The sequence below is a fragment of the Camarhynchus parvulus genome, chromosome 22, assembly GCF_901933205.1.
Source record: "Camarhynchus parvulus chromosome 22, STF_HiC, whole genome shotgun sequence".
Lineage (NCBI taxonomy): Eukaryota > Metazoa > Chordata > Aves > Passeriformes > Thraupidae > Camarhynchus > Camarhynchus parvulus.
The window spans coordinates 2,441,360-2,468,521 of record NC_044592.1 but is presented as its reverse complement, the minus strand read 5'-3'; the positions used below and the strand labels follow the sequence as shown (position 1 = coordinate 2,468,521).

General features: G+C 53.5%; 1 protein-coding gene across 1 annotated transcript in view; it reads left to right on the top strand.

Moving 5' to 3' along the window:
• Window positions 1-22,040, top strand: part of FGFR1 (fibroblast growth factor receptor 1) — a 33,533-nt gene extending 11,493 nt beyond the window's left edge. The window contains 17 exon segments of the mRNA XM_030964147.1: window positions 3,814-4,077; window positions 4,997-5,080; window positions 5,700-5,875; window positions 7,741-7,864; window positions 9,329-9,519; window positions 12,827-12,971; window positions 14,905-15,101; window positions 16,334-16,479; window positions 16,915-17,036; window positions 18,013-18,123; window positions 18,227-18,417; window positions 19,415-19,537; window positions 19,652-19,722; window positions 19,961-20,016; window positions 20,019-20,097; window positions 20,498-20,603; window positions 21,122-22,040. Coding sequence (XP_030820007.1) covers window positions 3,814-4,077; window positions 4,997-5,080; window positions 5,700-5,875; window positions 7,741-7,864; window positions 9,329-9,519; window positions 12,827-12,971; window positions 14,905-15,101; window positions 16,334-16,479; window positions 16,915-17,036; window positions 18,013-18,123; window positions 18,227-18,417; window positions 19,415-19,537; window positions 19,652-19,722; window positions 19,961-20,016; window positions 20,019-20,097; window positions 20,498-20,603; window positions 21,122-21,298 — 2,363 coding nt within the window. The 3' untranslated portion in view covers window positions 21,299-22,040.
• The last annotated feature ends 5,122 nt before the right edge of the window (window positions 22,041-27,162 follow it).

Below are 27,162 nucleotides of genomic sequence, written 5' to 3'. Positions count from 1 at the left end.
GTTGGTCTGGCTGGTGAACCTTTGGAGAGGTGGGCCTGGCTTGTGCCCATGGGGAGGCTCTGCCGTGGGGCTGTGCCCTGTGCTGTGGTTTAAGGCGCAGGAAAGCAGAGGGGGATGTGAGACAGGGATGTATCAGGCTGGAGAGACAGCAATCATTCACCAGAGTGAGGTGCCAGGGCTCACACCAGCAGCTCTCCGTGCCATCTGTGCCATCATGCCAGCAGCCACAGTGCTCTCTGCCTGCCAGGGCCACAGTGAGAGGCTGAGCAAACCTGGCCGTGCTCATTAGCCTGGGGATTCCTTCTCAGGCCATTCCCACCAGGCTGTGGTTTTCTGCCTCATCCCAAGTGCCAGGGAGTGCTGTGGGTGACCGAGGGCACAGGGTGACCAAGGGCAGGGCCCACCGTCCTCGTCAAGGGCACCTCCACCAGCTTGTTCCTCTCTCCTTCATGGGTGCAGGGCAACCCCACCGTGCCCTCTCATGCCATGGGTGACCAAGGGCCAGCCCCACTGTGCCCTCTCGTGCCATGGGTGACCAAGGGCACACCCCACTGTGCCCTTTGTGTCCTCTCTCCTTCCATGGGTGACCAAGGGCACACCCCACCATGCGCTCTTCTCCCCTCTCCATCCATCACCTCACACGTCCGTGCCCCAGCCATGCTGCTGGTGCAAACCAGTGGGGCTGGAAGGGTCTGGAAGCTTTGGGAGGGGTCAGAAGGGTCTGGAGGAGCAGTGGCATTCACACAACATACCCAGGGACCTGTGGCCATTGGGAAAGGACCCTCCTGAACCTGCAGTGCTGCTTCCCCAAGCCCTGGCATCAGGCTGGGGTCTCCCAAAACTTGGTGGGGATTTGGGGATGATCTCAGCAGAGGACAGGGATTACACAGGTAAAGGAGGGGGACACAATCTGGGGTAAACCATTGGGGAAAAATACTGGGATACAAAACCAAAACTATTACAAAGTATAAAAACACACTACAACATCTCCCCTCCTCCAAAGGCCTTTTCCATGCCCAGGACACCTCTTCACATTGCACAGGTGCAGCTGTGGGGTGCTGGTGGAGCTCGAGGCTGGGAGGAGCGACCACAGCAGGGCTGTTCTGTTGCACAGGGAAGCTGCTGATGCCTGGGAAGGGGCAGATGAGAGCAGATGTGGCTGCAGCACTGGGCTCCTGCTGGTGTGGGGTGTTCATGGCTGTTTGTCACCCACTGGCCTTGCTCTGTGTGAAGAGGGATGGGCAGGATGTGGTGTTACCCAGCCCTGGGGTCCAGGGGGACAGGATGGGTTGTCACTGCAGCTTTGGGAGCCTTTGGAGATGCCTGTGATGGATCACTTGAAACACTAATCAGCTGTGAGAAGTGCCTGTCCTGTGGGAGAAAACAGGATTGCAAAGCAAGACCCTTCCCCAGCACCAAAGGGGCTCCCATTGCTCTTCTCCTTCCACATGAAAATGTTTTGTAACCTCTCACGGATGAGCTGGAGCCCTGGTGTTGGTATTACAGCAACTGAGCGAAGGGAATCTCCCCCATCCCACTGTTTTCCTTCAAGTGCTGAGCAAAGGGAAGACGAGAAACTCTAGAGCTGCTCATGAATGTTTTTCCCATGAAGCTTCTCATCATCAGTCCAAGGCAAAGAGAAGTGGCCAGAAAGTGAAGTGCAGGTCATGGTGTGGTGAATCAGAGTTCTGGAGAGCCAAGGTTTCGTTTTTTGGCTGCACAGAGTGGCTGTTGGGAGCAGGGAGGAGCGAGCCCTGTGCTGCTCAGGGCACATGGGCAGAGCAGGGAGCAGAGGTTTTTCTTTTCTGGTTCATTGGGCACTCAGAAATCCTGGGGGGCTCAGCCCTTGAGCTGAAGCTTGAACATCTCCTGGCTGGTTCTGCTGCCTGCATTGGGATTTTCCAGCCCCTCAGAGGAACATCTGCAGCTCCCACAGCATCCCATGGCATCCAGGAACACCCAGACACGTTATTGAGGAAGAAGAGGCAGAGGTCAAGGGGTGCCTGAAGAGTTGGGCCCTGGAGCTGTGCCTGTAGAGCTCAGTCTAGGATGATGATCACCCTGCATCCACCCTCATCATCATCATCCCAGGGAGTCTTTGCAGAGCTGTAGCAGCCTGGACCATTCCATGGGGTGTGGAATTTGAACATGTCCTGGCTGGTTCTGCTGCCTGCATTGGGATTTTCCAGCCTCTCAGAGGAACATCTGCAGCTCCCACAGCATCCCATGGCATCCAGGAACACCCAGACACGTTATTGAGGAAGAAGAGGCAGAGGTCAAGGGGTGCCTGAAGAGTTGGGCCCTGGAGCTGTGCCTGTAGAGCTCAGTCTAGGATGATGATCACACTGAATCCACCCTCATCATCATCATCATCACAGGGAGCCTCTGCAGAGCTGTAGCAGCCTGGACCATTCCATGGCATGTGGAATTTGAAGAGGTGATTTGGAAGCCAGCATCTTCCCCAAGCTTGGGGCCAGGAGAGCTGCTCATGCACAGAACTGCTCGTGCACCACCCACCGTGGAGGGCAGGACTTGAGGACACAGCCCTGCACGCTTCAGGGCTGGGAGAGATGAGATCATGTCCCAGCAGGATGGAGAGAAAGGATCTTTGTGCTGCTCACCTCGGGGAGCTGAGCTCCCCTCCTGGATGCTGTGGATGGGAACACCATGGAGGCCAGAGCTGCCTGGGCTGCCCTGTCCCCCTCACTCCCTGCCTGCTCTGCTGCCCTGTCACCCCTGCAGTGCCCTGCTCTAACCAGGCTGGGGCTCCTGCTGCCACGGGGACCCTGGCCTGCTTTGCTGCCTGCCTGCTTGTGGTGGTGGGGATGCTGAGAGCCCTGCGAGGTGGTGGCAGAGCCATGCAGGGATTTGGGGTGCTTTGGGCAGGGCTGGATCCTGCCAGACAGCACTGAGGTGTCACTGCTGCCTGTTTCTCCCCTGTTGGGAATGCCCTGCCCTGTCAGGCTCCGTAAGAGCTGAGGAGGGTGAGGGCTGTGGAGCCGGGTCCTGCTGCAGAGGGGAGCCCTTGGTGCTGCTTGGGGAGCTGTCAGCCTCTGCTCTGCTCTGCTGCTGCCATGGGCTCCATCCCCTCAGTGCTGGGGTCCACAGTGCCCCAGAGGGAATGTCCCAGCTGTGGGAATGTCCCAGCAGTGGGAGCATCCCAGCAGTTGGAATATCTCAGGAATATCTGGGAATATCAGAAATATCTGCATCCCAGCAGTGGGAATGCCCCAGCAGTGGGAATATCTCAGGAATATCTGCATCCCAGCAGTGGGAGCATCCCAGCAGTGAGAATGTTCCAGCAGTGGGAGCATCTCAGCAATGGGAATATCTCAGAAATATCTGGGAATATCAGAAATATCTGCATCCCAGCAGTGGGAGCATCTCAGCAATGGGAATATCTCAGAAATATCTGGGAATATCAGAAATATCTGCATCCCAGCAGTGGGAATATGTCAGAAATATCTGCATCCCAGCAGTGGGAATATCCCAGCAGTGGGAGCATCTCAGCAATGGGAATATCTCAGAAATATCTGGGAATATCAGAAATATCTGCATCCCAGCAGTGGGAGCATCCCAGCAGTGGGAATGTCCACGCAGTTGAAATATCCCAGCAGTGGGAATATCTCAGGAATATCTGCATCCTAGCAATGGGAATGTCCCAGCAGTGAGAATATCCCAGCAGTGCATGTTGCCTCATTAACCAGGCCGCAGCAGCAGCAGCAGCAGCAGCTTGGTTTTCCTTTAGTCTCTATCCCTTTTCTCCTTTTTTTTTTTTTTTTCTTCTCTCCTTCTCTCCCCTAACCCCTCCAGCTGTGCCCAAAGCAAAAATGGAAGTGGAGTCGTACTCAGCGCACCCCGGTGAGCTGCTCCAGCTGCGCTGCCGGCTGCGGGATGACGTCCAGAGCATCAACTGGGTGAGGGACGGCGTCCAGCTGGCCGAGAACAACCGCACACGCATCACTGGGGACGAGGTAGAGGTCAGGGACGTGGTGCCCGAGGACTCAGGGCTCTATGCCTGCATGACCAACAGCCCCTCGGGGAGCGACACCACCTTCTTCTCCGTGAACGTCTCAGGTTCGTAGCAGGGACAGGCCAGCCACGGGGCCGGGCTGTGAAGCGAGGAGGAGGCAACCTCTGCACATTTCTGCACTCCTCTGCAGGTCCCTGCACACTTCTGCACACCCCTGCACACTTGTGCACACCTCTGCACACCCCTGCAGGTCCCTGCACTCCTCTGCAGGTCCCTGCACATTTCTGCACAGTTCTGCACACCTCTGCACAGTTCTGCACATTCCTGCAGGTCCCTGCACTCCTCTGCAGGTCCCTGCACATTTCTGCACACCTCTGCACAGTTCTGCACATTCCTGCAGGTCCTTGCACATTTCTGCGCACTTCTGCAGGCCCCTGCACACCCCTGCACACTTGTGCACACCTCTGCACACCCCTGCGGGCCCCTGCACACACACTGGTCGCACACAGTGAGTTCAGGGCCGACCTGCACCTTGTGGGAGCCCAGGAGAGTTTCCAGTGTGGTGCTGTGGCTTCGTGGCCACTGCAGCCAGAAATCATCTCCTGTTTATCTGAGGGGGCTGCAGGGCTGCCCCAGAAGGGACATGTACTGGGTGTGAGCCGTGCTCTGCAGTGCTGTTGGTGGAGCGTGAGGCTGGAGAGGGAGGAATGCTCCAGGTGGGGACGTGTCTGTGCTCACAGGTCTTGGCTGCCACCCCAGGGGTGTTGGTGACACCAAACGTGGGGTGAGGAGCTCCAGAGTCACCTCTGACAGGAAATCTCTTCAGGATGGCTGCAGGCACTGGCTCTGCTGGGGATTCTGTGGGATTTCTGTGGGATTTCTGTGGATCCCTGTGCCCCTGCCGGGCACCAGCACCACCGGGCACTGCCCCCAGCACCCACCCACCCACCCTTTGTGCTCTGCCAGCCACACAGCTCCCCTCACACACCCAGGCATTCAGCAGGGCCCTTGCCTCTCTTGCAGACGCTCTCCCCTCTGCAGAGGATGATGATGATGAAGATGATTCCTCGTCGGAGGAGAAGGAGGCGGATAACACCAAACCCAACCGTACGTGCGAGCTGGGTTTGCCCTGGCACTGCCCTGTGGGCAGGCAGGGGGAGGCTGGGCACAAATGAGCATCACCCAGGGATGGGGAAAGCAGCCCAGGGCACCTGGCAGTGTGGAGGGCATGGTGGGGAGAGCAGGGCTGGATTGGGGTCACATTGGGATCACTGCTGGTGCAGCTGAGCATCCACCCCACAGGGAAAGGGCTGCTGTGTCTGGGTAATGCCCCAGAGCTCCAAAACAAGAAATTATCAAAATTTCATTGCTTAGACAAAACCGTGTCTTCATTAGTCTGAAAAGCTAAAATATTTTTCCACATAAAAACCTGCAAACAAAGAAATAATTCTGATATTGTAAGACCTATTAAGATACGGATTTAAAAAATTTAGCCTATTTAAAAAATATGCAACATATTGAATTCCCTTCCCTGCTTTAGCTGAGCATCCAGCCCACAGGGGAAGGGCTGCTGTATCTCTGGGTAATGCCCCAGAGCTCCCCTCCCTGCTTCAGCTGGCCTTGGCTGCTGGCATCTCTCCTGATTCCTGCTCTGGGCATCCTTGGGTGTCTCAGGAGCAGGAGGCTGCTGGGTTTGGCCGTGCTGAGCCCTCCCTCTGCTCCCCAGAGGCCATTGCTCCTTACTGGACCTATCCTGAGAAGATGGAGAAGAAGCTCCACGCTGTCCCCGCTGCCAAAACAGTGAAATTCAAATGTCCCTCCAGCGGGACCCCCAACCCCACCCTGCGCTGGCTGAAGAACGGCAAAGAGTTCAAACCTGACCATCGCATCGGGGGGTACAAGGTACGGCTGGGGCAGGGGGGACAGGGGGAACTGCAGGGCTGGGGGCTCCTGGGGCAATGGGAACAGTGGGAATTGCAGGGCTGGGGGGCTCCTGGGGCAGGGGGAACTGCAGGGCTGGGGGCTCCTGGGGCAATGGGAACTGCAGGGCTGGGGGCTCCTGGGGCAGGGGGAACAGGGGGAACTGCAGGACGGGGGGCTCCTGGGGCAATGGGAACAGTGGGAATTGCAGGGCTGGGGGCTCCTGGGGCGGGGAACTGCAGGGCTGGGGGCTCCTGGGGCAGGGGGAACAGGGGGAACTGCAGGGCTGGGGGGGCTCCTGGGGCAGGGGGAACTGCAGGGCTGGGGGCTCCTGGGGCAATGGGAACTGCAGGGCTGGGGGCTCCTGGGGCAGGGGGAACAGGGGGAACTGCAGGGCTGGGGGCTCCTGGGGCAGGGGGAACAGGGGGAACTGCAGGGCTGGGGGATCCTGGGGCAATGGGAACTGCAGGGCTGGGGGCTCCTGGGGAGAGGAGAGAGGCACCAATATATATTATATATTATTATATATTATTAATATTATTTTAAAACTAATTATTATTAACTAATTATTATACTGAAAGAGTAGAAGAAAGGATTTCATCAGAAGGCCAGCTAAGAATAGAAAAGGGAGTGATAATAAAATTTTGTGACTGACTGAGACAGTCCAGACAGCCGGACTGTGATTGGCCATTAATTAGAAACAACCACACGAGACCAATCACAGATCCACCTGTTGCATTCCACAGCAGCAGATAATCAATGTTTACATTTTGTTCCTGAGGCCTCTCAGCTTCTCAGGAGGAAAAATCCTAAGGAAAGGATTTTCCATAAAGCGTGTCTGTGACAGTGGGGGTGCTCCAGCCCATCTTTGGGGCTCCCTGAGCTGGGGAGGAGCTCAGTGCTGCTCCCCCAGCAGAGCCAGGCTGAGGATGGCACCTGGCTGGGATGGCAGCTTGGCTTTGCCCTTCTCCCAGCTCCAGACCAGCATCCCCAAGTTCCTTTTCCCCAGCCAGAAGGCAGCACTGTCCCTTTTTGCCATCTCTCTGGTTTTGGGAGCAGGGCTGCAGCCATCGCCCCTGGGCCACGTGCCACGTGTCACAAGTGGCTCCAGACGTGCCCTGCATGCCAGGGCTCCTGCCAGGACGCTGGGGCAGCAGCAGGAATGCAGCCACGTCACAGCTCCCAGCTCTGTGCAGGGTGTCCTGGAGGGACACAGGCTCAGCCAGGACATGGCTGGTGCCAGCACAGTGCCAGCAGGGCTGAAATGCAGCACTGTGGAAATAAACCAGATTCCAGCTGGGCTCTAGCAGGGTTTGCCATGAGGAGCCACAGCTGGGGCTGGCAGGGACAGGGCTGAAATTTGGAGAGCCCCCGTGGCCAGAGGGACCTGGGCAGTGCCCAGCAGAGGCACTGAGGCTCTCCCAGAGGAGATCACTGGGTCAGCAGCACCCACAGAGTGCCCTGGGTGCAGCACTCCAGGCTGCAGCTGCCCTGTGCCCACCTCAGACCCCACTGGTCGTGGGGAGCAGCAGGGTCTGACCCCCAGGGCCAGCCAGGGAAGCAGCTCCTGCATGAGGAACAAGGCTGCTCTGTTCCCTGCACACACAGGGGCCACCAGGGAGGGTGTCCCCACCAGCCCATGGACAACATCTGCTCAGCACAGCTGGCTCTGTGTGGCCAGAGCTGGCTCTGTCCCTCCTGGGACAGCTGGGAGCGATTACAGCCCCTCTGCAGGGAAGGACCAAGGTGACCTCAAAGGGAGATTTGTGTCCTGCCCGTGCCAGGGGTTGAACACGAGCAGGGCCTGGGGTTCTGCAGGCTGCAGGTAACTGGCTCTGCCCCCCCAGGTCCGCCAGGCAACCTGGAGCATCATCATGGACTCGGTGGTGCCATCTGATAAGGGCAACTACACCTGCATCGTGGAGAACAAGTATGGCAGCATCAACCACACCTACCAGCTGGATGTTGTGGGTGAGTGCAGGGGGCTGGGGGCTCACCCCACACCCTCAGCCCTCCCAAACACCACCCTGTAGGGTCGGGTGGGTTCTACCCCACCATCCCCGTGGCCTCCTGCCCCAGTCTGGGCAGCGAGAGCTTCACCCCACCCTGTTCTGGAGGTTTTTAATTGTGGTGAAAATCATTTGATAGACCGGACAGAAACTTTTTCTAATCGCCTTATTAGCCATAATTCCCAGCTGGGAAGGCTGGTCTGAGCAGTTCCACATGTGGAGCTGCTCTAAATGCCAGTAAATGAACCATTAAAAATGTGATTTAATTTGATTACACTGAGCAAACTGAAGGGAACAGTCCGCGAGGTGAACAAAGGGGTTTGTTAATGCTGACTCACCACAGTGGCAGCCCCTTTGTGAACAGCCAGGACCCTCCATAGGTTTGGTTGCTCTCTGACCCTGCCCAAGAGGTGCTGATGTCCCTGTCCCGCAGGGGTTTCACCTGTCCCCCGTCCTGCATGCTGTCACCCCACTGCAGGCAGGCTCCTGGGCGAGGGCACACTAATGCTGAGTTGGGTGCATTGGTGCCCACCTCAGCCAGGGGTCCTGGGCATGGGGGGCTGCAGGGTGCCCCCAGGATGGGCAGCAGCCACCCCAGACCCCGCTGTAAGGTGCCCCACTGTGGTGGTGTTCACAGGGGCCCCAGGACGAAAGAAGAGATGAGAATCTTGATTCCGTGTTTCCATAAATCAGAGGGCTGATTTCTTATTTTATTTATATTATATTATATTATATTATATTATATTATATTATATTATATTATATTATATTATATTATATTATAATTATATATATAATATAATATATTATATTATATTATATATATTATATTATATTATATATATTATATTATATATATTATATTATATTATATTATATTATATTATATTATATTATATTATATTATATTATATTATATTATATTATATTATATTATATTATATTATGTTATATTACATTATAGTACATTATAGTACATTGCATTCTATTGCATTATATTGCATTATATTCTATTACATCCTATTGCATTATATTCTATTACATCCTATTGCATTATATTATATTACATTACATTACATAATATATTATATCATATCATATCATATTATTATTATAAGAAAATGATATAACTATACTAAAAGAATAGAGAAAGGATTTCATCCGAAGGCAAGCAAGGAATAGAAAGGAATGATAATAAAATCTTGTGACTCTCAGAGAGTCCGACACAGCCGGACTGTGATTGGCCATTGATTAAAAACAACCACATGAGACCAATCCAAGATGCACCTGTGGCATTCCGCAGCAGCAGATAATTGTTGTTTACATTTCCTTTCTGAGGCCTCTCAGCCTGTGAGGAGAAAAAGATCCTAGCAAAAGGACTTCTCATAAAATACAATATTTTTCATAAATATGTCTGGTCCCGCAGAGCGCTCCCCGCACCGGCCCATCCTGCAGGCAGGGCTGCCTGCCAACAAGACAGTGGCCCTGGGCAGCAACGTGGAGTTTGTCTGCAAGGTCTACAGCGACCCCCAGCCCCACATCCAGTGGCTGAAGCACATTGAGGTGAACGGCAGCAAGATCGGCCCCGACAACCTGCCCTACGTGCAGATCCTGAAGGTAAAGCCACGCTCTGGGTGCTCCCAGCCAGCTCCCAGTGCCTGGGGCTGGAGCACTGGCAGCCACAGAGAGTCACCGGGGGCTGGGGACCAGCCTGGGAACACCTGGAGCCCGGAGCCATCACCAGCAGGGAGGGATGTGTGTGCCAGCTGTGCCTTTGGAGCCCTAAGGACGCACAGCACAGGGCTGGGACCCCTAAGGGCACACAGCACAGGGCTGGGGGTGTTATCCCACTGCCTTTGGAGCCCTAAGAGCACTGAGCACAGGGCTGGGGGTGTCATCCCAGTTTTTTTGAGCCCTAAGGGCACTGAGCACAGGGCTGGTGTGATATCCCAGTGCCTTTGGAGCCCTAAGGGCACTGAGCACAGGGCTGGGGGTGATATCCCAGTGCCTTTGGAGCCCTAAGGGCACTGAGCACAGGGCTGGGGGTGATATCCCAGTGCCTTTGGAGCCCTAAGAGCACTGAGCACAGGGCTGAGTGTGTTTTCCCAGTGCCTTTGGAGCCCTAAGGGCACTGAGCAGAGCTGTGTGAGCTGTCCCAGGCAGCCAGCCTGGCTCTGGAGCTGGGAGCTGAGCCCTGCATGGTCCCAAGGACAGCAGCTCCCTCTGCACCCCAGCAGTGCCACTCAGTGGGCACGCTGGCCACCGGTCCAGCTGTGCCAGGAGGTCACACTGAGTGGCCTTTAAGGATCCCTTCCAAGGCATTCAGTGACTCCATGCAGCCCAGCTGTGCTCCTGACCGGGAGGAGCAGAGTTACACCCCCATCCCTGCCTCCTCCTCCCTCCTGTGCCCCTCTGCGTGCATCCCCGTGCCCCCCACCCCTGTGGGGGCTGGCAGAGCCTGTGCCAGCCCTGAGGGTGCTGGGGTTCCTGGGCACAGCCGTGTGACTGCGTGTTGTTGGTCTGTTCCAGCACTCGGGGATTAATAGCTCCGATGCGGAGGTGCTGACCCTGTACAATGTGACAGAGGCCGAGAGCGGGGAGTATGTTTGTAAGGTTTCCAATTATATTGGAGAGGCCAACCAGTCTGCGTGGCTCACTGTCACCAGGCCCCTGGCCACAGGTAACCCGAGGAATGCCTGGCGGTGGAAGACAAAACTCTGGGCTCTCCTGTTTCTGCTGTTTCTGGTGCAACAACCATGGAAAAATACCCAGCGGGGCTGGCTGTGCTCTGTATGTGTGTCCCAGTGTCCTGCTGTCTGTCCTGTGTGCTGCCCTCCCCATCATGCAGACGCCAGGTACCTGCTGGGTCTGGTGTCACCCTGATTTTTTAAGATTTTTTAAGATTTTTGAAGCCTTCTGATGTTCACATTCTTGTAGCAAACTTTCTCACACGCTTTCTGTAAATAACTTATTGTTTTGTGGAAGAGGAGAAATGTGATAGACAATTGTGGGAACCCAGAACATCCCTCTGGCCGTCCAGGATGGCCAAGACCCCTGCCAGGGGGCTCAGAGACCCTGGCACAGAGCCCAAAATGCCTGTATGGGTTTGATTATGACCTGCGGAGCAAGTTATCAACCTTGGATGAAGATCAGCAAGCCACGACAAATTAAGTAGAATATTAGTGAAGTTATCACGGGGTGGAAAAGTAGATTTTGGGGTTTTTGGTATGGGGGTCCAGGGGGCAAGATGGAGGGAACTGGCTGTGTCCAGCCTTCCTCCTTCTTTTTCTTCTTGGCCTCCATCTCCTGCTGTGATGGTGGCACTTTTGGATTGGTTTAGAGTAGAAGCTCACTGTCTAACACAGGTGATAGGTATTGGGAAGTAACTGTAAACATTGTACACGTAGTTTTTAGTATAAAGACATAACAGTGCCCCGGGGGCAGGCAGAGTGCCTGGAACTGTCCTGCTGGACAGACCTCGGCAGGGCAGGAGAAAGAATTTTATAGATAAGATACAATAAACAACCTTGAGACTGAGAAATGAAGAGCTCTGACTCCTTCTTCAAGCACCAGGCTGGGAAAAAAGACTTTGGAACTTTTCTCGGAGTCACTGTGAGCAGCTAAAGATCCCAACAGACAGTTAGTTGTCCAGTGTCATTGGAGAGGTGGCACTTTCCCCCTCCATTCCACTGTCTCTTTTAGAAAACTATAAGTGTTGGAGACAGAAAATAAACTTCCCTTTTTCTTCGCCTTGAGAGCAGCAGTGTGTGCACTGATGTTGTTTCGTGTCCTGTACTGACAGTCTGGCACCTGTGAGCCTGGGTCTCTGAGAGTGTGAGGGTGTTCACAGGGGTCTTAGGATCAGAGGGCTAGCTAAGAATAGAAAAAGAATGATAACAAAGGCTAGCTATTCTTTTCTAATAATACAAAAAGAATGATAACAAAGGGTTAATGAAAAAGAGTGATGACTGAGGGTGTGACCGCGTTCACAGGGGTCTGAGGATGAGGGAAGAGATGAGGATCTGACTCCATGTTTCAGAAGGCTTGATTTATTATTTTATGATATATATTATATTAAAACTATACTAAAAGAATAGAAGAAAGGATTTCATCAGAAGGCTGGCAAAGAATGGAAAAAGAATGAAATGATAACAAAGGTTTGTGTCTCTGACAGAGAGTCCTAGCCAGCTGGGCTGTGATTGGCCATTAATTAGAAACAACCACATGAGACCAATCACAGATCCACCTGTTGCATTCCACAGCAGCAGATAATTAATGTTTACATTTTGTTCTTGAGGCCTCTCAGCTTCTCAGGAGAAAAAAATCCTAAGGAAAGGATTTTTCAGAAAATATCATGGCTACATGCTGCAGTTTATACAAGAAACTGATGGTAACGAATTATTCTTGCAAAACAATGCTGTGAGATCTTTAGCAAGCAAGAGAGAGAAGTTTTCAGGTTTATATCTTACCTGCAAAGCCAAACTTTCACTGATGCTGTAGCCCTTAATACAGTAGCTACATGAGGGTGCTGCCGTCAGGCCAGTCCGGGCACCCCAGACTGGCACGGTGCTGCATCCCCTGTCCGTGCTGCCCTCCTGCCACCATCCTCTTGTCTGTGTCCTGTCTCTGTGCTCCCATCCCTGTCCAGCCAGCCCTGCCCGGGTGATTTCTCCATGCAGCCCATCACCAGCATGATGATGGGCAGGACACCCCGTCTGGTGGAGGGTTTTATTTAACAGCGTCTCCCTAGCTCGGCCGGGATGAGTGGTCATCCCGAGGGTCTCTCATCTCTGCAGTGGTCTCTGTCTGCTCCCCGGGGGTCTGGCAAATGAGACTGGGCTCTCCCTCCTCTCTGGCCTCCTCCCAGAAGATCTCATGTCGTTTGCTTCTCCGTTTTTTTTTGCTTCCATTTTTTCCCTTCCAGACAGCTGGCGTTAACACGACAGACAAAGAAATGGAAGTGCTTCACTTAAGGAATGTCTCATTTGAGGATGCTGGGGAGTATACATGTTTGGCGGGTAATTCTATTGGGATCTCCCATCACTCTGCATGGTTGACAGTTCTCGAAGGTATTTACTCCTCTTCCTTTCCTCCCTCCTTTCCAATGTATGCATTGTGGTCCGGGAGAGAGCCCTTCCCATCCCCTTCCCTGGCTCAGCGTGGGCTGCCCTGCAGCTCTGCCAGTGTCCCCAGTGTCCCCAGTGTCCCCTGGCTCTGTGCCCCTCTCCACCCCAGCTGGGGTCTGCCCCTGCTCTCTCCCTGGCCCAGGCAATGCATACCTGGGGTACTTAACCAGGGCTGGCTGCACTGGAGCAGGACGGTCTCACACCCCCAGGCCAGGCCAGCGCTGCCATTCAGGGGGTCCGGGGGGGTTTTGGGGGTGCTGGCAGTGCTGCCCTTCCCTGCCAGGGCCTGGCCTTGCCCTGTGGTGTGGGACTGTCCGGGGCTGTGTGTGCCTGCCCTGTGGGGATGGCTGCCCCGTCCCCATTGATGCTGCTCCTGGGTATCAATGAGGGAGCAAAGCCTGATAACAGCTGTGGGAAAGCTTTTGGGGTGCTGTGTGCTCGTTGCTTTCCCAGGCAAAACTTTCCCAGTTATCAGCCACTGCTTTGTCAGCCGGGTGTGCCCAGAGGTGGGGCAGGAATCTTCAGCTCCCTCTTACACCTCTCTCTGAGGCTCTGCTCTTTGGGGGTGCAAAAATTGGACTGGCAGCCCCATCCTGCCAGATTCACCGTGTTCCAGGCACATGGCACAGGCTCTGAGCTGTTCAGGGCTCCAAAACCCCCTCAACCACCAATGCAGGGTCGGTGGGTCCCTTCTCCCAGCAGCCCAGGCTCCCACAGCAGGTCACTGCCACTGGAGTGCCCCTGGCTGCATTGCATTAAATAAAAAAAAATTACTTATTTTCTAAAAAAAAAATAAATTCCAAAATAGAAATCCGTTTTAATTTCAGTGAAATGTACATTTTGAAGTTAAATCTGTAGTTAGAAAACGTAACTATTTAGCCTGACTACAAAAACCTAAGCTCAAAAAGCTACTTCAGTGAAAAACAGAAATTAAAAAAAAGAGACAAAGAGTGATAAAAAAAGACAGAAAGACTGCTATGAAAGGAAGTCAACCTGACCTAAAAATTCTTTCTAATAAAGAAGAACTAACAGCAAATGTCACGCAAAATTCGTAAAAATGAATATATATAAACCTATTGTAAAATTGTGTGCACATATATTTAAAAGAAAATTTAAAAAAAAAACCCTGAAATTCCCAAAAGTACGCATGTCTTTTAAAGAGAATAATTTCCACATGCGTCCAGCACTGTAATAAACATACCAGCTTTACAACTTTCACAAAGTTGTGAAGTTTTTAGTTATCTCCGCAAAACAACCTGTCCCCAGAGGTGCCCGTGGTGCCACATCCCTGTGGGATAACCCAGGCCCTGTCCCCCATTTCATCCCTGTCCCATTTGACCACCCTGCAGAGGTGGCACAGGCATTGGGGATGATGAGCTGGGGCTGCTTGCACAATTTCCCTGCAAGGGTTGGGGGGCAGCCCCCAGTCCCTGCTGCGCCAATGTCCCCACTGAGCTTGGGGACAAGCCAGGGGCTCCCCAGTGCCACTCCCCAGTGCCAGTCCCAGTGCCACTCCCCAGTGCCGTTCCCCAGTGCCACTCTCTGGACCTGCAGCTCCCAAATGTAGGCAGAGCACAGCAGCTGGGACAGACACCTGTCCCTAAAGGTGCCCGTGGTGCCACATCCCTGTGGGGTAACCCAGGCCCTGTCCCCCACTTCATCCCTGCCCCATTTGACCACCCTGCAGAGGTGGCACAGGCATTGGGGATGATGAGCTGGGGCTGCTTGCACAATTTCCCTGCAAGGGTTGGGGGGCAGCCCCCAGTCCCTGCTGTGCCAATGTCCCCACTGAGCTTGGGGACGAGCCAGGGGCTCCCCAGTGCCACTCCCTGGGGCCTGGTGGGTGCTAACAAACCCCCTGTTCACGCTGACCCAGCTATTGAAGACACCCCAGCCATGATGACGTCTCCCTTCTACCTGGAGATCATCATCTACTGCATCGGAGCCTTCCTCATCTCCTGCATGGTGGTGACCATCATCATCTACAAGCTGAAGAGCACCACCAAGAAGACAGATTTCAACAGCCAGCTGGCCGTGCACAAGCTGGCCAAGAGCATCCCCCTGCGCAGACAGGTAACAGAAAGTAGAGAGGGGGTTTGTTTGCACCTACTGCCTCTCCTGGAGCCCAGGGGACCTGGGGAACGAGGGATGGCAAGACCCAGGAGCATCTCAGCCTGCTGCATGTGCCACCCCCTCCAGCCTGTGCCCACCTGGCTGTGCCTCTGATGGGGGCACAGTCAGCACAGCTCCCCCTCATCCCCCCCTGGTGGGGCTCATGAGGAGAACCAGGAGGATTTACAACAGTTTAAGGTTTGAGCAGAGCGTGGAGGAGATGGGAGAGCTCCCAGGCTGTGCATTTTTGGGCTACAGCATGGTGGAGAGTAATTAAAAGTTCCACAGAGGGGAGCAGCACTGCTGGGCACACAGGAAGGGTGGGCAGGGGGCTGCAGGCAGGGCAGGTGCTGTTATAGGAACCTCCTGGAGCCAGGTCTCATAAGCTTTCAGAGATCTCTAACACACCCAAGATAGCTCAGCTACCCTTGGAGGCATAAAAATCAGCAGGATGGCTTCTGTTGCAGTGTTGGAAACAAAAAGGCAAAATGACAAACGGAGAAAACCCGAGGCAGGTGCAGGATGTCTTTGCTCTTGGTAAAACACCTCACAAAAGCCATTTGTTTCTTTGTTCCCTTCTTTTTCTAGTTAATTGCCCAGGCAGGACTTTTTGGCTTCTGTGCAATTACCTCTCCTTAAGTTTGAGGTGAAGTCCCCCGGGTCCTATGAGATGCCTTTTTCACTTATTCCTGGAGAGAAAATTCTGGGCTTCTTTCCTTTTTGAAGGGACAAAGAATAGTTTTGTCACTCTGTCAACAGGGAGCACATTCCTATACAAGACTTTCTGACTCCTGTGCAATTGGGTATCCTTAAGTTTGAGGTGAAGTCCCCCAAGTCCTATGTCTTTTTCACTTAATCCAGGAGAGAAAATTCTGGGTTTCTTTCCTTTTTGAGGGGATAGTTTTGTCACTCCTTCAAGGAGACAGAGCATAGTTTTGTGACTCCTTCAAGGGGAGAAATGAGAGTTTTGTCACTCCTTCAAGGAGACAAAGGATAGTTTTGTGACTCCTTTAAGGGGACAAAGGATAGTTTTGTCACTCCTTCAAGGGTACATGGGATAGTTTTATCACTCCATCAGTAGGTAGCACACTCCTGTAGGGTGAGCCAAGCCTCCCATCCCCATCTCCCCCACCTCGGGGGCAGCCAGCCATGGGCTGGGCACTGCATGAAGGTAACCCACGTCCCCCCTGCAGGTGTCAGCCGACTCCAGCTCGTCCATGAACTCGGGTGTGATGCTGGTGAGGCCCTCCCGCCTCTCCTCCAGCGGCACCCCCATGCTGGCTGGTGTCTCCGAGTACGAGCTGCCCGAGGATCCACGCTGGGAGCTGCCCCGGGACAGGTGAGCCCAGCACCCCAGAGTGCTGGGAAGGATGAAAGTTTGGCAAGAAAGTCTCACGGATATGTGTGCTTTGCAGAAGGATTTTTAAATGTTGAGTCTGATGGAAGAATAGAGATGGAAGGAAGTTTTGATATAGAAAAAAAAGAATTGCTGAGTCAGTCTTGCTGGCTAACCAAAGAAGCAAAGAGTGTGTTGGTTAGAAAGAGTTTTTGTGACTTAGAGCAAAAGATAAACCCACCCCAAACAAGGGTGGGTTTACCTTCAGCCAGCCACACCATTGTTTTCCAGTTGTTCAGTAACTGAGGGATCTCAAAGCTTGCTTTCATTTCAGTCTGGCATATAGTTTCCATATTCTCAAAATCTTTTGCCAGGCAATCATATTTATAAGGCTTTCCTGTTCCATCTTCCCCAACAATCGGGGTCTTCTCCCTGCAGGCTGATCCTGGGCAAGCCTCTGGGAGAAGGCTGCTTCGGGCAGGTGGTGCTGGCAGAAGCCATCGGCCTGGACAAGGACAAGCCCAACCGTGTGACCAAGGTGGCAGTGAAGATGCTCAAGTGTAAGTGGCAGCAAAAATGTCTTGGCAAAATGATGCTGCAGGAGGAATTCAAGAGGACAGGATGTAATTAACTAACTGCAGGGTGGTGGTGTTCACAGGGGCCTGAGGATGAGGGGAGAGATGAGGATCTGACTCCATGTTTCAGAAGGCTGATTCATTATTTTATGATATATATTATATTAAAACTGTACTAAAAGAATAGAAGAAGGGATTTCATCAGAAGACTAGCTAAGAATAGAAAAAGAATGATAAGAAAGGCTTGTGGCTGACTGAGACAGTCCGGACAGCTGGGCTGTGATTGGCCATTAATTAGAAACAACCGACATGGGCCAATCACAGATCCACCTGTTGCATTCCACAGCAGCAGATAATCAATGTTTACATTTTGTTCTTGAGGCCTCTCAGCTTCTCAGGAGAAAAAAACCCTAAGGAAAGGATTTTTCAGAAAATATCATGGCTACACTGCAGTTTATACAAGAAACTGATGGTAACGAATTATTCTTGCAAAACAATGCTGTGAGATCTTTAGCAAGCAAGAGAGAGAAGTTTTCAGGTTTATATCTTACCTGCAAAGCCAAACTTTCAGCCATGCAGTAGCCCTTAATACTAGATATAGATAACAGTATTGATAAGATGCAATTACTCACAAAACTCACGGCTCACCAACGAGCTGTGGGTGCAGTGCTGGGGTGGGGAAGGGAGGTTTGGTGGGATGGGGAGCCCAGCAGCAGGGCCTGGGGCACCCTCCCCTCCATGCCCGTCCCTGTGGTGGTGTTCACAGGGGTCCCAGGACGAGGGAAGAGATGAGAATCTTGACTCCAAGTTTCAGAAGGTTGATTTATTATTTTATGGTATATATTATATTAAAAGAAAATGATGTATTCAAATTATACTGGCATGATGCCACAGCCCTGGCTGGGGCCTGCAGTGTGCAACCCAGCCTGGCACCCCCTAAGTGCTGCCTCCTCCACTTCAGCTGACGCCACAGAGAAGGACTTGTCTGACCTCATCTCCGAGATGGAGATGATGAAGATGATTGGCAAGCACAAGAACATCATCAACCTGCTGGGAGCCTGCACGCAGGACGGTGAGGGTGCATGAGTGGGGAGGAGGTGTTCCCTCTGCCACCCCTCCACTGGAGGGGCTGCCCTGGCACCTTGCTCCACGTTCTCATCCCACCATCCCCTCAGGACCCCTGTATGTCATTGTGGAATACGCCAGCAAGGGCAACCTCCGCGAGTACCTGCAGGCACGGCGGCCCCCAGGCATGGAGTACTGCTACAACCCCACCCGTGTCCCCGAGGAGCAGCTCTCCTTCAAGGACCTGGTCTCCTGTGCCTACCAGGTGGCACGGGGCATGGAGTACCTGGCCTCCAAGAAGGTGAGGAGCTCCCAGGAGGTTGTGGTGGGATGGGGAGCCCAGCAGCTGGGCCTGGGGCACGCACATTTCCCTCCCTGCCCGTCCCTCACAGGGGTCCCAGGATGAGGGGAGGGATGAGAATCTTGACTCCATGTTTCAGAAGGCTGATTTGTTATTTTATGATATATATTATATTATATTATATTATATTATATTATAGTATATTATAGTATAGTATAGTATAGTATAGTATATATATATATGAAAACTTAATATTATATATATAATAAAATAATATATTCTATATTAAAATATATTATATTCTAATATAATATATTAAATATAATACGTTATAATATATATTACATTATAATATAATATATTAATAATATGTTTTAGATATAATATATTATTTATATAAAATATATAACATGTAATATATTTATATAAAATACAATATATATTATATAAAATATAATCATTATAATATAATATAATATATTAAAACTATACTAAAAGAATAGAGAAAGGATTTCATCAGAAGGCTGATTTATTATTTTATTATATCTATTAATACATATTAATATTATATATATTAATATATATATTAAAAGAAAATGATATATTAAAATTATACTAAAAGAATAGAAGAAAGGATTTCATCAGAAGGAATGGAATGGAATGGAATGGAATGGAATGGAATGGAATGGAATGGAATGGAATGATAATAAAATCTTGTGGCTGACCAGAGAGTCCAAGGACAGCTGGACTGTGATTGGCCAATAATTAAAAACAACCACATGAGACCAATCAAAGCTGCACCTGTTGCATTCCACAGCAGCAGATAATTGTTGTTTACATTTCGTTCCTGAGGCCTGTCAGCTTCTCAGGAGAAAAAATCCTAATGAAAGGATTTCAAACAATCCTAATGATAAAGGATTTTTCATAAAACATGTCCGTGACACATCCCATCATGGGGAGGGAACCCTCCAATTCTGAGAGCCCTGTGCTTGGTCAGTGCATCCACAGGGACCTGGCAGCCAGGAACGTGCTGGTGACAGAGGACAACGTGATGAAGATCGCTGACTTCGGGCTGGCCCGGGACATCCACCACATCGATTACTACAAGAAGACCACGAATGTGAGTGCTGTGCCGGGGGTTCTGCGGCGTGGGGAGGCCCCAGTCTGTGCTGGGAATGCCCCAGGCATGCAGGGCTCAGGTTCCCTCACAGCCATTGTGGGTTTTGTGCTCCAGGGTCGCCTGCCAGTGAAGTGGATGGCCCCCGAGGCTCTGTTTGACAGAATCTACACCCACCAGAGTGATGTGTGAGTAGGGCCTGCTGGGGACATGCATGGGTGGGATTTGCCTTGGTTGAATGAAATTACAATTGGTGCCAGCCAGCCAAACCTTTGGAATCCAAATTGTGTTTGGTGCTGGGACTCATTTATCCTGCAGAGTGAATGGAAGCTGTGGATGGTTGTTCCTCCCAGCAAACCAGCCTCTAACTGGGGTCCGGCGGGGTGTCAGCACCCTGGAGCCCCAGCATCTGCCCTGTGTTCCCAGGTGGTCCTTCGGGGTGCTGCTGTGGGAGATTTTCACACTGGGTGGGTCACCCTACCCGGCGTGCCCGTTGAGGAGCTCTTCAAGCTGCTGAAGGAAGGTCACAGGATGGACAAGCCCAGCAACTGCACCAACGAGCTGTGAGTGGGATGGGCAAGAGGGCTTTGAGGTCTCTGAGTGCCATTGCTGGGTGCAGAACGTGGGCTGGGGCATGGAGGGTGGCAGGCAGATGTTGGGAGTTACAGTCCCAGTTCTGCAAAACCATCAGTCAGCCAGATTTGCAATAATGAGCATCTCCCTGGACAGGAGGGAATCCCAGCACAGAAACCAGCCCAGACTGTGTCCATCCTCCTCCCTGGGTCGTGAGGGCAGGCAGGAGGGTTTCCTTTCCTTGCACATGGGGGATCACCCTGGAGTAGCATCTTCCCTGGCCGTGGGTCCAGCCTGGGCCCAGGGACACTGGGCACACATTCCTGGTGCTTCTCTGCTCCCGTGGCTGGGGGTCCCCAGGCTGAGCCCCTTCCTGCCCTGCCCTCACAGGTACATGATGATGAGGGATTGCTGGCACGCCGTCCCTTCCCAGAGACCCACCTTCAAGCAGCTGGTGGAAGACCTGGACAGGATCGTGGCCATGACCTCCAACCAGGTAGGAGAGGTGGCACCTGGGTGAGGGGGAGCTGCCCTGTCCTTTCCTGAGCCTGTCCCTGGGGTTTGTCCCTCCAGGAGTACCTGGACCTGTCCGTGGTTTCCCAGGGTCAGTAGGAGAGGTGGCACCTGGGTGAGGGCTCCCTGGTTGTTTTCTGGGTTGTCCTGAAGTAATGTCATGGCTTCCTGGGGTCAGTAGGAGAGGTGGCACCTGGGTGACGCTCTGCCCTGTCCTCTCCTGAGCCTGTCCTTGGGGTTTGTCCCTCCAGGACAAACCTGGACCTGTCCATGCCTCTGGATCAGTACTCCCCTGGCTTCCCAGGGTCACTAGGAGAGGTGGCACCTGGGTGAAGGGCTCTCCCTGGGGTCTGCCCTGTCCCCTCCTGAGCCTGTCCCTCCAGGAGTACCTGGACCTGTCCGTGGTTTCCCAGGGTCACTAGGAGAGGTGGCACTGGTGGCACCTGGGTGACGCTCTGCCCTGTCCCCTCCTGAGCCTGTCCTTGGGGTTTGTCCCTCCAGGAGTACCTGGACCTGTCCATGCCTCTGGATCAGTACTCCCCTGGCTTCCCAGACACGCGCAGCTCCACCTGCTCCTCGGGAGAGGACTCTGTGTTCTCCCACGACCCGCTGCCGGACGAGCCCTGCCTCCCCAAGCTCCCCCCTCAGCACAGCAATGGTGGACTGAAGCGACACTGAGGGTGGCACTGCCAGGGCTGCCACGCCGTGCCGTGCCTGTGGACGCTGCCTGCACAGCCTGGTTGTGCTCAGCTGGTGCACAAAGGGTTCAGAGGCATCTGTAGCATCTCACATAACCAAAACCACCCAGCTCCTCCTGCCGCTCCTGTCAGCTCTGCACAGCCCAAAGCCTTCGGGGCTTTCATGGCCTGTCCTCCTTTTGTTTTTAAACCTCTTCTCCGTCAGTTCTGTGCTGGAGTGTTCCAACCTGGCTGAGCTGAAATCCTCTCCCGTGGGCAATGCGTGGCCAAAGAGCCCAGCCAGGCATCCTGGGATGGCACAGCCTGCTCAGGCACAGGGAGCTGGGCTGGTGTGCCAAGAGAACCTGGTGAGCTGGGAGCAGCACCAGACTCCTGCAGCTGCACAGGGGGGGAGCCTTGGCGTGCCAGGAGCCTCACTGGTGTGCTGGGACCCTGACTGGTGTGCCAGGAGCTTCACTGGTGTGCCATGAACCTCACTGGTGTGCCATGAACCTCGCTGGTGTGCCAGGAGCCTCACTGGGGTGCCAGGAGCCTCACTGGTGTGCCATGAACCTCACTGGTGTGCCAGGAGCCTCATTGGTGTTCTGTAACCATCACTGGTGTGCCAGGCACCTCACTGGTGTGCCAGGAGCCTCACTGGTGTGCCAGGAGCCCCATTGGTGTTCTGTAACCATCACTGGTGTGCCAGGAGCCTCACTGGTGTGCCAGGAGCCCCATTGGTGTTTGTAACACACGGTGTCGAGCCTCACTGGTGTGCCAGGAGCCCCATTGGTATTCTGTAACCATCACTGTAACCAGAGCTCACTGGTGTGCCAGGAGCCCCATTGGTATTCTGTAACCATCACTGGTGTGCCAGGAGCCTCGCGTGTGCCAGGACCCTCACTGGTGTGCCAGGAGCCTCACTGGGGTGCCATGAGCTTCACTGGTGTGCCAGGAGCCTCGCTGGTGTGCTGGGACCCTGACTGGTGTGCCATGAGCTTCACTGGTGTGCCAGGAGCCTCATTAGGGTTCTGTAACCATCACTGGTGTGCCAGGAGCCTCATTGGTATTTTGTGACCCTCCCTGGTGTGCCAGGAGCCTTATTAAGGTTCTTTAACCTTCACTGGTGTGCCAGGAGCCTCAGCGTGCCAGGACCCTCGTGGTGGGGCTCCCTCCCTGCCCAGGATGCCCCCAGGCCGGGCACAGCCGGGGCAGGAGCCCTGCACTGCTCAGAGGTGACTGAACCCACCCGTGCTGAACCCAGAGTCCCGTGTACATAACGAAAAAATATGTATAAATATGAATATATATTTACATGTCTTTTTAAAAAGGGTTGTTACCAGAGATATACCAGTTTGGTAGGAAGGTACTAGTGGCTGGTAGATATCAGTTGCTATCTATAAAAAAAAAAAAAGTCATATATTTTGCTATTTTTGCTGGTTTTATTTTTTTAAATTATGTTCTAAACCTATTTCAGTTTAGGTCCCTCGGTAAGAATTTGCTGCTGCTGCTTCAGTTTTATATGGGGTTGTATTAAACAATAATAATAATAATAATAATGTGTCGATGATGCCTTTTGGGAATCCGTTGTCATTACGTGCCTGGCCTTGGCCTGGCCCCGGGGAGGGAGGGAGGGAAGGAGGGAGGGAAGGAGGGGTTGCCATCCTTGCCCCCCATCCCCTGCCCTGGGGGGAGCTCCGGGCAGTGCCCAGCTCGGTGCCAACCCCACCGTGCCCGGGCATCCCCCGCCAGTGCCTTACCTGGGAGCATCCTTACATCCTCACCCCAGCTCTGTGCTCCCCCTGCAGTCCCACGGACGGACAGACAGACAGGGCACTCCCTGGAATCCCTCCCTCCCACCCCTCCCTGCCGCCGGTGCCAGGCCGCTGTTACTTGAAAAGTTTATTTTGCCTTTGTACGGAGAAATATTATTTGTTGTCAACTCTTTCTGTCATGAAATTCTGGAATTCTTGTAATTATTAAAAGACTTTAACCACCCTTACATCTCCCTTGGTGGGGGTGGGTGGTGATGGGGAGGGGATCCTCAGGGGTCTGGGGTGCTCCAGCTCATCCAGGCAGCACTTTGGGAAGGTGATGCTCAGCTGCTTTTGGGGGAATTCTGTTTTTTCACAGCTCCAGCATTTCCCATAAAAATCTTCCAGCACCCTGCACCCCACAGAGGCCTGGATAGGGTGTGGGGGGTGGCTGGCCGTGCATGGAGGGAGGGTAAAAGGGGCTGCCAGCCCCTCCAGAGCCTTTAAAGGGTTAAACCGAGGCGGCTGAAGCAGCTGCAGCATCACCGGGGCCTCCCCGGCCTTTTTAAACCTTTTGAAATGCGTCTGCTTGTTGCTGTTTCCCGGTGTAAATTAAATCGATCAGCTGCACTCTGCCCACCCCCCACCCCCTTTAAATTAAGTAGAGCTTTTAATCAAGTGATTTATGTTGAATTTGCAGCCCTGGATTAAAGTGGCAGCCCAGGCTGGGGGCAGGGCTGGGGGGGGCTCTGTAAATCACATAAATCACATAAATCACATAAATCACAGCTCTCTTGGCGCAGGGAGAGCTGCACTTGGTGTTTACATCATCCCAAACTGCGGCTCTCGCCGGCTCCTGCTCATTTCCTGGGGTTACCAGGAGGGCAATTAAATATGATAATAAGCAGAGCAGCTGCAGCAGAGCTGCTGGTGCTGCCTGCAGGGCTGGGGAAGGGGCACATGCAGCTGGGTGCCCCCTGAATTCCGTGGGGACACAGCAGGGAGGGTCCCCAGGGTGCTGCCCAGCAGAAACCACGGAGGCTGATAAGACAGAGCTGCCTGGATGCTGGAGGAAGATTCAGCTCCTCTCTGCTCTTCCTGCGAAGCCATCCTCTCCATGAGGACAATCTGGGAGATGGGGATACCCCAAAAGTGACCTCAGCGCCGCACAGGACCCACCCAACACTAGGGGAGAGCTGCAGGAGCAGAGCACCCCCCAGCTGGGCCCCTGCAGCCCCTGCAAGGTCTCTGCTGAGGAGGGAGATGGGACAGGATCCCTTGGGAAATGGCTCCAGAGCCGCGGAGGAGCTGAAGGTGCTGCCCTCAGGAGCCCCTGGGCGGGTGGGGTGTGCTTGGCTCTCACAGCATCCTTTGTCTTCTCCACTCCTCGCCTTCCTCGTTGTCTCCTTTTAAAGCCCTCGTGCTGTGCAGGGCCGGGACAATCTCCTGGCCCCAGCCCAGGGCTGGCTGCTGTGCCAGCGCTCAGCTGGGCTTTGTCCCCCTGCCAGCCGTGCAGGAACCTCCTGTGCCATTGCACCTCGGGGCGGCTCCCACGGCTCCGAGCGGGGCTCGGTGGGTGTGGGGAGTGATCCCCCAGCCCCCTATCCCCATGTCCCACCCTGCTGTGGGGTCAGCAGGACCCCAGGGTGCAGCTCCAGCCCCCCAGAGCCGAGCAGAGCCAGAGCCAGATGTGTGCAGCTGCAGCTCGGGCACACAGCTCCCCCAAACCCCCCTGTCCTGGGCACCACCAGGAGAAGCAGGGTGGGCAGTGGGATGGGACCATCCCTGGGGACACCCTGGGGACATTGCCACCTGCACCCCGTCCCGCTCCATGCAAGATTTGACAGCAGAGCCCTTGCCCCACTCGACTTCAGGCTCCATCTCCTTTGTTACACGTTTGCAGCAGAGGCAGGAGGGCTGCAGGAATGTGCTGCTGGGATCCGGGAGCTGTAAATCCCAGCCTTTGTTGTGCTTGGGCCGCACTGAATCACCGCTTTTCCCCCTGAATACTAATCTCCTCCAAAAATGCTGACCGGGGCATCTTTTCCCAGCAGCTTTCAGGGGAAGAGGCTGACGCAAGGCCCGGGGCTGGCGCTGCCACAGGAGCAGCATCCAGCAGAAATCCTGCAGAAATCCAGCAGAAATCCAGCAGAAATCCAGCAAAAATCCAGCAAAAATCCAGCAGAAATCCAGCAGAAATCCCCGGCTCCAGGGCAAGGTGCTGAGGCAGAGTGGGAATTTTCCAGGGTAGAAATCCATTTTGATTTAGGTGGAACGTATATTTGAGTTCAGCCTGTAGCTTGCTGTTTGCTCTGACTGCCTGTTCTCTCGAAGGGCCAAAGGACAAGAAATAATGGGGGAGGAGGAGGGCAGATAGAGTAGGGCAACCTGACCAGGAGTTCTTTCTGAAGAATTAGTTGGCACAGACATCTTTTATGGAAAATCCTTTCCTTAGGATTTTTCCTCCCGAGAAGCTGAGAGGCCTCAGGAACAAAATGTAAACAATGATTATCTGCTGCTGTGGAATGCAACAGGTGGATCTGTGATTGGTCTCATGTGGCTGTTTCTAATTAATGGCCAATCACAGCCCAGCTGGCTCAGACAGAGAGTCCGAGCCACAAGCTTTTGTTATCATTCTTTCTTTTTCTATTCTTAGCCAGCCTTCTGATGAAATCCCTTCTTCTATTCTTTGAGTATAGTTTTAATGTAATATATATAATAAAATAATAAATCAAGCCTTGTGAAACATGGAGTCAGATCTCTTCCCTCATCCTCGGACCCCTGTGAACTAGTGGCAAGTGTCACTCGAAATCAGTGGAATGAATATGTATGAACCTATTGTGAAATTGCATGCATATGTATTTGAGAGGGAGATAAAAGGGGGTCTGGAGTTTCCAGAGTTACTTATGTCATTTTAAGGGAACGATTCCCACATGTAATAAACATACCGGCTTTACAACTTTAACAAAACTTGTGGAGTTTTGTTTATCTCTGCAAAACAGTGCTGGGACGGACACGGGCGCCACAACACCCGGCTCAGGGCTGGAGCAGAAAGAGTGTGAGGATGCCCTGGGGAAGGACAAACAGCTGAGGAGCTGTTTCTCCAGGCTGAGGGGAGACTGGAAGGTGTTTGGCACCGGCGCGGCTGGAAAAGCTCTCCCCACGCCAAAGCACACACGGCCTTGGATCTCTGCAGCGTTTCGTTTGCCCGGCGTTGCAGAACAGAATCCTGTGATTTATGGGGCTCCACGGGGGTCGTTTCCTCCCCTCGCTCGGGAGGTCATGCAGCAGAATCGCTGCCTCTCCCCTCTGCAGGGTTCTGGCTCCTGGGAAGGTGCCCAGCGTCCCTGCATGCCAGGCAGAGGTGAGAGTGGGCACATCCCCAAGAGCCCCGAGGCAGCAGCGACCTGTGAGGCTGAGGAAAAAAGCTGGCTGGCTTTTTGATCTGAAAATGGGTTTGTTCAGAGGTGTGGGAAGGGTCTCTCTTGCCTCTGCCTGCCCCAGGCCGGCTCCCCTAGGAGGAGGGAGGCTGGCACAGCCCGTGCTCACTTCAGGCTGAACACGGGGCTGGTGGTCACTGCAGGACATCCAAGGAAGAGAGAGTCCCAGCTTCCAGATCTTTCTAAATTGAAAACACAGGAGGCAAACGGACACATGACCTCTCACACACACCAGTGTGACGTGGAGGTGCAAGGCTGGAGGATGGGGACGTGGGAGGCACCAGAGCCCACCCAGGGCTCACCCACGGCAGGGCAGTGCCCAGGTGGTGCCTGGGCTCCCCGCCAGCCCCCTCTGCTCTCTCTCCATCTGTGAAACCTCTCAGCCGAGGAATGTGCTGCTCCGGCGCTGGCTGGCTCTGCCTTCATCCCGCCCAGTCTCCTCCTCTCCCGCCGCCCGGAGCAGGGGCTGAGCCCTCGGAGCCGGCACAGCTCCGCGCTCGGATGGGGCACGGAGCTCACCAGGCCGGCTGGCAAATGAAGGAGCTGATCATTTCACCCCAAACCTCCCCGGGCTTCCAAAGGCTGCCAGAGAAACCCAGGCGGGTTTGGGAGTGGAGCAGGCTTGGCTTGGAACACCAAGGGGGAGGAGATGCCTTCCCTCATTGCGGCGC